At 47.2% G+C, this 10,465-nt stretch overlaps 1 protein-coding gene across 1 annotated transcript in view; it reads right to left on the bottom strand.

Annotated features, from left to right (window-relative positions):
- Xrra1 (X-ray radiation resistance associated 1) overlaps positions 1-10,465 on the bottom strand; it is a 63,666-nt gene that overhangs the window by 27,481 nt on the left and 25,720 nt on the right. Inside the window, exon 8 of the mRNA XM_021213559.1 lies at positions 7,725-7,858. Within this exon, the coding sequence (XP_021069218.1) occupies positions 7,725-7,858 (134 nt within the window). The remainder of the gene's footprint in view (positions 1-7,724; positions 7,859-10,465) is intronic.

The raw sequence follows: 10,465 nt of genomic DNA, 5'->3' as shown, positions 1-10,465 counted from the left end.
CTCTGCCTCTCTCTCTGCCTCTCTCTCTGCCTCTCTCTCTGCCTCTCTCTCTGCCTCTCTCTCTGCCTCTCTCTCTGCCTCTCTCTCTGCCTCTCTGCCTCTCTGCCTCTCTGCCTCTGCCTCTGCCTCTGCCTCTGCCTCTGCCTCCTCCTCCTGAGTGCTGGGATTAAAGGGGTGCACTACCACACATTTAAAATGTATACATTATGGAGTGCAGTGTGATGTTTTGGTAAGATATACTTTGCATCGTATTCAAGCCAGCACCAGCACATCCATTTTCTCAAATATATACATTTCATGATAAAATAGTCCAAATATTTCCTTCTAGTTATTTTCTTCTTTTAAAAACAGCATATATTTGTTATCTGTACAATATAACTTATCCTAGTGGACAGCAGAATTTGAGAACTCATTCTCCTATATACCAGTAGCTTAGTGCTTATTGATTACCCTCTCCTCATGCTCTGTTCCTAACTTTCTCCAGCTCCATTTTATTCTACTCTCAGCATTTAAAAATTCTGCATATGGGGGTGACTATGGTGTATGTGTGTGTGTGATCATACCTGTGTATGGGGGTGGCTATGGTGCATGTGTGATCATGTCTGTGGGGGGGGCGGCTATGGTGTATGTGTGTGTGTGATCATGTCTGTGTGTGGGGGTGGCTATGGTATGTGTGTGATCATACCTGTGTGTGGGGTGGCTATGGTGTATNGGGGTGGCTATGGTGTATGTGTAATCATGTCTGTGGGGGGGTGGCTATGCTGTGTGTGTGATCATACCTGTGAGTGGGGATGGCTATGGTGTATGTGTGATCATGTCTGTGTGTGGGGTGGCTATGGTGTATGTGTGATTATGTCTGTGTATGGGGGTGGCTATGGTGTATATGTGATCATGTCTGTGGTGGGGTGGCTATGGTGTATGTGTGTGTGTGATCATGTCAGTGCAACTGTGTGCATCAGTGTATGGGTGGAGAGAGGTCAATGCCAGGGTCTTCCTCTATCATTCTCTACTGTTTTGTGAGATAGGGTCTCTCACTGAACCTGGAGGGCACCGTTTGAGCAGGCAGGCTGGCCCTGGACTCTGTCTGACTCTATCCCTACCCAAGGGTTTAAAAGTCACAGGTGGGCAGACAAGCACACCCCAGCATTTACCCACTGAGCCACTCCCTGCCCTACCTTTGGAAGTAGGATCCTATGTACCCCAGCTGGCCTCGGATGCACAATGCATCTTTGATCTCCCAATACTCTTGCCTTCACTTCCTGGAGGCTAGGACTGCAGCTGTGTGCCACACTGCACCGAGTTTATGCTGGGTGGGGGTGGGTGGGTTGAGGCCAGGGCTCTGTGCATACTAGGCATGGACTTTACCAACTGAGCTAAATGCTCAGCTGAGTCAACTGTTCTAGATTTCATCCGTAAGTGAGATCTTGCAGGATTTGTTTCTCTGAGTCTGAGGAAAGCATCATTTAAGGTCAGTTCCCAGGAAATCTGGAACACATGGCTTAGATTCCTGTGGGGCCTATTCCAGCTGTGCCACTATCTCTCCATCAGTCCACAGCTAAAGCCTCAGGACCAAGAGCCCAGGGATGATGCTTCTATACTTGCAAATTATTTTGTATATGGTATGGCTCTACACAGCAGTAAAGCTTGGAGCAACACAGCTGACCTATCCGTTTGCTTGCTTGGAGAGTCAGAAGTACAGATCTTTCCCAACCAGTGGGTGAATAATAAAAGTCTTGTAAGAAAGAAAGAGGGAAGGAGGGAGGAGAGAGAGAGAGAGACAGAGAGAGGGAGGGGGAGGGAGAGGGAGGGGGAAGAGAGAGAGACAGAGAGAGAACTGCTAGCAGGGAGGTTTGGAGTGATCTTTGAATGAACTTCCAGAATAGGTGGGGTGCGAAGGCTAGTCCTGTCCTCTGTGGATCTATACACTGCAGCGATCTCAGGGACCAGATGGACGAGGAGACCTAATTCCATGAATGTCAGGTGGCCAACTGGTCTCACAGCAGGGAGGAAGACTCTGCACTTCCCCTCATCAAAGCACAGCTGTGCATCATCTGCCAACAGCAGAGGTCAGTGCTGTGCTGCCGCAAAGGGCACTGTTTCCTGGAGAGAGGGCCTGGCTGCAATGCATCTCTTCCTTCAAAAAGGAGCACTGTGTCTATTCAAGAGATCCTACACAGTTTGGGACACAGAGTCACCTTCTCTGCCTCAGTGACCTACAGCCGGAACTGCAGTATTATTACAATGACACTGTGTTGACTGTGTATTGACCTAAATATACAGTCAAGGATTGTATAATCTTTGTTTCTGTGCACAGTCTAGTATAGTCTGCGCACAGATTGTATAGTCTTTGTTTCTGGGTTACCGGCTAGGGTTCTTTCATACCAGTCCCTGGCCACACCCTGCCCTAACACTTCCCACAGAACACGTTTAGAGGTAATGAGGTCATTGTGCTTTTGCTTATCTTAGAATGTCTTAATTTCTCCCTTACCATAGAAAGACAGTCTGATTTTTAATAATGTGAGTGAGCAAGTGTGTTTGTGTGTGGGGGGGTGTGGGGGTGTGTACATGTGAGTGCAGGTACCCTCTGGGTCCTTGGAGCTGGAGTCACAGGCCATCATAAGCTCCCAGATGTGTGTGCTAGGAATCCAGGCTGTGTTCTCTGGAAGAGTAGTGAGCACTCAGCAATGTCTCCAGGCCCTGAACCATAGCTCTGCTGGACACGGGACTCTTGGTTGACAGGGTTTTTGTTTTGTTTTGTTTGGGGTTTTTTTTGTTTTTGTTTTTTCTTTAGTTCTCTGAATATGTAGACTTCTGCCTCTGGCTGCCTCTTACTGAAGGCTGATAATCTTACTGGGACTCCCTCTTTTACTGGTTTCAAATTCCTCTGTCTTTGACACTGACTGTGGTGTGCATGGTGTACTGTCTGTGTGTGTACACGGCGTCCACTGAGCTTTGTGGATGGTTAGATTTACATAAACTTGGGAAGTTTGGAGTCACTATTTCTTCAAATAACCTCTCCCTCCCTCTGGGCCTCCTCCCTCCTCTCCCATCCCCTTGTCCCCTTCCCTCCCTCCCCTCCCCCTCTCCGGCTTGCTTCTCTCCTCTTCCAGAGCATCTACAGTACGGAGACTGATGTGTTGGCAGCATATCTTCAGATTTCTCAGGCTTTATAGATGTCCATCTTTTTATTTCTCAGACTTGGTAAATTTACTGTCTTACCTTTAAGGCCACCAATTCTTTCTTCTGCTCTAACCTGCCTTTGAATTTCTCCAATGACCTTTTCACCTCACTAACTTTTTTTTTTTTCAAGACAGGGTTTCTCCGTGTAGCCCTGGCTGTCCTGGAACTCACTTTGTAGACCAGGCTGGCCTCGAACTCAGAAATCCGCCTGCCTCTGCCTCCCGAGTGTTGGGATTAAAGGCGTGCGCCACCACGCCTGGCTCACCTCAGTAACTTTTAGTTGTAGAATTTCTGTTTTCTTTTCAGGTTCCCTCTCTGCTATTAATAGTTTGCGTGTGTGTCGTTTTCTGGACTCGCCCCTTTTCTTCCATTAGCTATCTTGGCATTTTTCCACTGTTGATGTTTCTTTTCTCTCTAGAAGATCTTCCTTCAGATTGTTCTACAGCTTGGAAGTATTAGTGGAAAACTGAATATTGGGATCTGCTAAAGTGGTAGGTCTTTATCACATTAGCAGCCTCCTTTGTCATCAAAGTTTCCTGAGGTTGGGTTATCTTTATAATTTTTATAGGCTATCTTCATGGCAAGGATTCTGAGGCATCAACATCAGGTCTTCTCAGATCATTTTGGACCATGTGCCTTTCTCTGGACATTGATGGTGAGCTTTTAATTTCTTCCACATACACTAATGCTTTTGAATGTCCTCCACTTTGTCTGGCTCCCAAAAAGGGGGGGGGGAGGCTCTTGAGGGAGATGAAGAAACACTATCAGTCTTGAGGTTTCTCCAACAGAAGTAGGAGTGGCTTGAGCAGTGTGTGGGGCAACAATGGATGATTGACAACCTCTCTGAGCTTTATAATCAGAAGTAGCAGTCAGTGGTCACAGGACAGATCCCCAACACTTGGAGAACAGGGACATTTCTGCCCACTCTGGGGACTGCAAGCTGTTCATAGTTATACGTGTGATTATTACCATGAGACTGGGAATGGCAGGAGGGGTCTAGCTACTGAGAAAAGAGCTGAAATTATCAGCAGTTTGATGACTGAGCCTTCTTCCTTTGGAAGATATGTCTTCAGCAGGTCCCAGAGTCCCCCAATGGTCTCCCAAGACAGATTCTGCCAATGTACCTGCTGCTAGGTGAGGACACAGATCTGAAGTGTTTCCTGTCCTACCATCTGCCCAGAATCCTCTGATGAAATAGCTTTTATGACTCATACCAGATATGTAGATTTGGGGAAACGGGGACCCTGACTTACAGTGGGGACATCACATGAGGCTGGCTTTCTCTTTCTCGTTAGCATTCTCATTAAGGATTAGCAGAGGGAAGTGGAAGGGCCTTCTCACAGTGATGTCTGATAGTGGAATAATAACGACATATCTGCTTCTCATTTCTGGGCTGTGTGTGTGTGTGGGGGGGGGGCCTCTGTGTTGTCAAAGGCCGGCTGAGGCAGCTGAGCTAGAATGAAAGCAACGGCCTCTCTAAAAGTCCAGGGTCAGATGCAGACTCCCAGCTCCAGCCCATCAGCTCTAGCTTCCAATGGCTGGAATCAGCCCCTCCTCCTCCTGCTCCTCCATGCCCCTCTTCTCCATTTACTCCCACCGTGTTCTAAGACTGATGTAGTAACCAAGTCTCTCTACTTATCATTGGTGATGTTGGAGGTGGAATGAAGGTTTGTTGGTTATGAGTTTTAAAGGAGTCCTTATCTCTAGAGGCACATACTGAATATTTATACATGATAAATGATTCTGCTTATTCATTTGTGAGTAGATTCACTACTCACTAATGGGTACATTTTTCTTAAGAATAATACTGGGGTATGATGGGGGTTTGTAACAGGTTGGCCACAATCTCACAACTGTCAGGTGCTCACTACTTGGTGGAAGGAACATGGGAACTCATTTTCCCATCTATTCTCCTCGTGTTAATCATTTTGCTCACTGCTGTGATAAACACCTGTGAAAAGCAATTTACAGGGAAGAATCATTTATTTTGGCTATTGGTTTCAGTTTTAGTCCCTGAACTCCTCGATTCTGGGCCTGCAGTGAGATGGAATGTCACACTGATGGGAGCCTGTGGCAGATATACCAAGCTCATGAAGGGTAAGAATCAGAGAGAGACAAGCATTGGAGACGTATAAGATACCCCAAGGGCCTTTCCCAGGAAAGGACTTGGCATAGCCAGGCCTCACTTCCTAAAGTTTTGGCAACTCCCAGAACAGTGCTATCAGCTGGGGACCTAACCTTTAGTCTATGAGCCATCTGAAAGGATACTGAATACTCCAACCATAACTTTATTTTTATGCATTTCTGAAATTTTCCATAATAAAACACCAACGACGAGTTCTCTCCTCGAGCAGAGGAATCTTCTCGAATCATGATATGGTTTTGTGAGTCTGACTGAGACAAGGCCTATCACAGAGAACGCTTACCTCCAAACGAAGTCAGCGCAAAGGCAAGCAAGGCAGTGTGCAAGGGTCTAAGAGCAAGTAACAGACACAGCGACAGAAGTTTGCATATGGGACCAGAACCCTGACACTCTGTCCCTAGTGTCCCTCGGCACAAACCCAGCCGGTGTGTTTGTAGGACTTCTTAGATTTATAAGCTCTCTTCCTTTCCTTTATAAAAAAAATATTTGTAAAGTGTGTAGTTGTTTTGTCTGAATGTCTGTCTGTCTGTCTACTACATGTATGCAGTACTCATGGAGAGCAGAAGAGGGCATTGGATGCTGTAGAACTGGAGTTACAGATGGTTGTTGGCTGCCATATGGGTGCTGAGAACTGAGCACAGGTCCTTTTTATAAGAGCAACAAGAGCTTGTAACTGCTGAACCAACTGTCCAGTCCTCTCTTGTTTTTAATGGGATGTAAGGGCTCACTATGTAACTCAGGTTGACCTTGAACCCATGATCCTCCAGCCTCAGCCTCTCATACTGGTATTCTAAGCACATGCCACCACTAGTGGTTCATTGATACCCTTTTTAATCTAAGTTAGTTTGAACTAAATTTGTGATGTCCAGCTTGGAAACATAACCCTAACTAAAGAAACCCTAGATGCAATGACCGCTATTATCCCAACCACCTGGAGCAGCTAACTGCTAGCATCATTGTCTTCCTCACCAACCTTTCTTCATGGTGATGAGCATCATCACCAGGACCGTCACCATCAGCATCTCATTGGTCAGAACCAACTGACTACATAGTAATGAAAAGCACCACATCCTTGTCCAGTTGCTGCCGATCAGAGATGCTTGAGACAGACCTCTAGCTCTGAGTACTCCTGACCCACGTGGAGGGGCCAGATGTACCTGCCATCTCCCCACCTTCTATAGAGATACACGTTTAGGTGGCCCAGGACTCAATAGACTAACCAAGTACTAGACTAACCAGGGAAACATCCAGTTCACCCGATAGAGATGAGAGGAAGTGGACTAGGAGCTGGGCCTTGGAAATGGTCAACCTGTGTGAGAAGCCTGTACGTTCTGCCTAGAGTCATAAAAAACACTTGATCCAAATCTTGGCTCTGAAAGAAGCCAGTTTTGTAAATTTGGGGAAGTTATTTAACTTGTCTCTACCTCAATTTCCTCATCTGGAAAATGGGATGATAATCACCTAGCTCATAAAATTGTCAGGAGGATTAGAGTGTGAAGAACGGTGCCTGGCACACAGTAAACACATGTGTGTTATTATTCAGAAAATAAAGTCAGTACACTCTGGCAGAAGAAACGGCCTCAACAAAGGTGCAGAACAGAAATGTACAAAGGTTATTTAGAGACCAGCAAGTAAACTTAAGGAGCACAGAGGGAGCGACCAGCAAGAGGCAGGGAAAACGGCTTTGCAAATGTGTGTGTGTGTGTGTGTGTGTGTGTGTGTATGTGTGTCACAGAGGGAGCAACCAGCAAGAGGCAGGGAAAACGGCTTTGCAAATGTGTGTGGGGGGGGGGGCACAGAGGGGGCAACCAGCAAGAGGCAGGGAAAACGGCTTTGCAAATGTGTGTGTGTGTGCATGCATTCACATATATGTACATGTATGTGTTTGTGTATGGGTACATGTATCCATGTGGGGGGGCATATGTTTTGAGACAGATCTTACTATTTAGCCTTGGCTACCTAGAAGTTGCTATGTACACCAGGCTGGCTATGACTCACAGAGATTGACCTGCTTCAGTCTCCTGAGGGCTGGGATGAAAAGCCTGTCCCATCATGCCCAGCTCCAATCTCTCTTAAGCCAAGATTTGGATCATGTGTTTTTGACTCTAGAGGCAGAACTTGCAGTCATCATGGTGACTTCTTACACAGGTTGCTCATTTTCCAAGGCCCAGCTCCTAGTCCACGTCCTCTCTTCTCTGACCATCAGGTGAACACACAGGAAAGCATCCTTTGGAGGAATTTCCTGGGAGGATAAATAGGCAGCATTCTCGAACCGCGCAATCAAAGCCTGTCTTTACAGAACTCCCAAGAAGAGCTGCTCTGAGCTATTCCTTTGATGTCAGGACCAAGACAAAGGCTCCTGGGGGGACACACGGGACAAACTCAAAGATGTGGAACTTACTGTTCTTTGACAGCCATGTTAGGTGGCAGAGAGGTGAGCCCGTTGCCTGTGAGAAGCAGCACACGGAGATGTGGCAGAATCCCCAGATCACAGATGGCCTCCTCAGTCAGGCTGTTGAAGGAAAGGTCCAAGAACTGCCATGCAAAACAAAAGATGGGATAACAGAAGCGACGTATGACAATGATACCCAAATTCGAGGGGGGAGCTGGCCCTGCTCCCTTCCCTCCTTACTTCTGGGTACCCATCACCCACAGGATAGTGTCTTGGGTTTAGCATTCACAGCCTGTTGGAGTCAGGCTCACTTCTCTTTGTCTTAGCTGCCACTGTGCATCTTTTCTCAGACTCCTCCCTCCTCCCTGCCTGTCCTGCCAGTCACTCTCTGCATGTTTCCACTAGAACAATGCCCCTCTCTGAGCACTGGAATCCCAGCCCCAAAAGGCCACCTCAAAGCTGCCTTAGAAAATATTTCCCAAACCTTGGCCAGGTGGACTATCCCCCTCCCCTGATTTTATCTGCTTTATTTAAACTATCCTAAGATATTTGTCTGCAGGGTCTTGAGATATCTGGAGATGTATAAGAAACAGATGTGCCGCATACTTTGGCACACAGTGGAGGATTGGAGTGTAAGCCCTTTGATGTCAGGAACCACGTCACTGCAGCACAGTAGCTGTATAACTGAGCACAGGCCCTGGCACAAACAAACACACATGAAAGTGAACTTAAATGAATTAGCTTAAAGGAACAGTGAACCCAAATGGTCACTCCACCATCAGCTGCTGTCCCCTTCTGCTGTGTAGTCGTTGTCATCTCCTCTTCTTCCTCTTCCTCCTCCTCTTCCCCCCCCCTTCTTTCTTTCACCACCACCACCACCACCACCATCACCATCATCATCACCACTACCATTCTTCATCCATTGCCTCCATACTGAAGTCTTATTTTGTTCTTGCCCTCTGGGAAGTCCCAGTTTTCTTTGGCCTCAAACTATCTATGTCCATTCACTAAGAAGGGATGCTGCTGGACTCTCTGCCTTTATCAGAGAAGCATCTTTTAAAGTGGACAGAGGTTAATACTGAGACTCACAACTGATCCAAGTGCAGAGAATAAGTGACTGTGTAGTGCTCGGCCCTAAATGGGACAGCCACGTCCCCTCCTGCAAGGCTCAGGAGCCATCACAGAAGAGGGGGTGGAAAGATTTTTAAGAAACAAAGGTTGGGGAGGAATGCAGGTGAAACTGTCTTCTGGAGATGTCATGGATGATGCACTCATGACATCACGGTAGTAATGGTTACATGGTTACTAGAACAGGACTGGGCTCATCAACATCTCATCAGAGAAGAAGGAAAGGCTCATGGCGCCCCTGCCTATCTCTGAAAGACCACTGGTAGCTATAGTCGCAGGGGCAGAGTGTCACTTTCTTCAGTGGTGATTCGTTGTCCGTGTTCTGGTAAATAACTTCCCACCTATGCTCATGCAGACAACCCAGAGGGTCTCCCACATAAAGGTCAGAAAAGCAGGAGGGGGTCTTGGGAAGAAGGGTTTTGGCAGGAAAGGAAAGAGGTGGAAACAGGGTCCTAGGAGTGGAGAGGACTAAAGCTCATTATATACATACATGAAACAGTCAAGGGATAAGTAAGATGTAAAAGACAGAAGTGACACTGCCCGGATAGATGTCTACACACACACACACAAGCCACAAATAACAGCTCTGCCAGAGCGTCTCTGCAGGCTTCACAGAGAGGCCGCCTGTGAGCCATCCCCAGACCAAACTGTTAAAGAGGCATGAGTCAGGAGGTAGCTGCCTTGTTCTGAGAACAGCAAAGGGTCTGGGTATCAGGGAAGCTTGTAGCAGAGGAGAGATTTGATAAGACTGGCCAGGACCTGAAAGGTTCCAAACACCAGAAGCAAAGGCAGGGCTTGAGGTGCACAGAGCAGAGCCATCTCACTTGGCTGGAACAAGGAGAGGGGCAAGGCCTGGAAAAAACACAGGCAAAGATGGGGGAATCCTTGTGTCTCATACTTGTGTGTGGATGCCAAGACCTATGATTTTACCTCCCCCCTTTGTGTCTCTCACATCCCTGCCAACCTATTCCTCAGACAGCAGCCGGGACACACGGCCCTGACCACAGGATGCTCCAACTTAAAACTCGGTGGTTCCTATTCCATAAGATAGTTTTAGCTCCTTTGCAAGGTGTCCTAAGCCACTTCTTCAGGCTCACACAGCACTACCAAGTCTCAGCCCTCACTCTCCACCTATCCACACCGTGCCGACTCAATGGTATTCAAGCTCAAGAGTTGGTGAACCAAGGCCAGCAAGCCAAGTCTAGCCTGATGCTCCTTTGTGGCTAATGAGCTAACAATGATCCTTACACTTAAAAAAAATATGAGACCAGGATATTAGTGTGTGTGTATTTAATCCCAGATCTCAGTGAGTCGAAGTCAGCCTGGTCTATAGAGTGAGTTTCAGGACAGCCAGGACCACACAGAAAAACCCTGTCTCAAAATAAATTAGTTAAAAAAGGAATAGTGTACCCCCAATTGGCAATGAGAAGTTTACATTTCAACATCTTGCTTGTTTGCCTTCTGTCTGGAGCCATCTAGGAGAGGCCAAGGCTAGTAGGTGACTTTCCTGGAAGTGGCCCACCTTTTCTTTTTTCTTTTCTCTTCTTTTCCTCCCCCTTTCCTCCCCCTCCCCTCCCCCTCTCCCTCCCCTCCTCCCCTGCCTCCTCCTGCCTTAGACCCTA

The sequence above is a fragment of the Mus pahari genome, chromosome 1, assembly GCF_900095145.1.
Source record: "Mus pahari chromosome 1, PAHARI_EIJ_v1.1, whole genome shotgun sequence".
Taxonomy (NCBI): domain Eukaryota; kingdom Metazoa; phylum Chordata; class Mammalia; order Rodentia; family Muridae; genus Mus; species Mus pahari.
The sequence above is the reverse complement of the archived record's forward strand: the minus strand, read 5'-3'. Positions and strand labels throughout refer to the sequence as shown.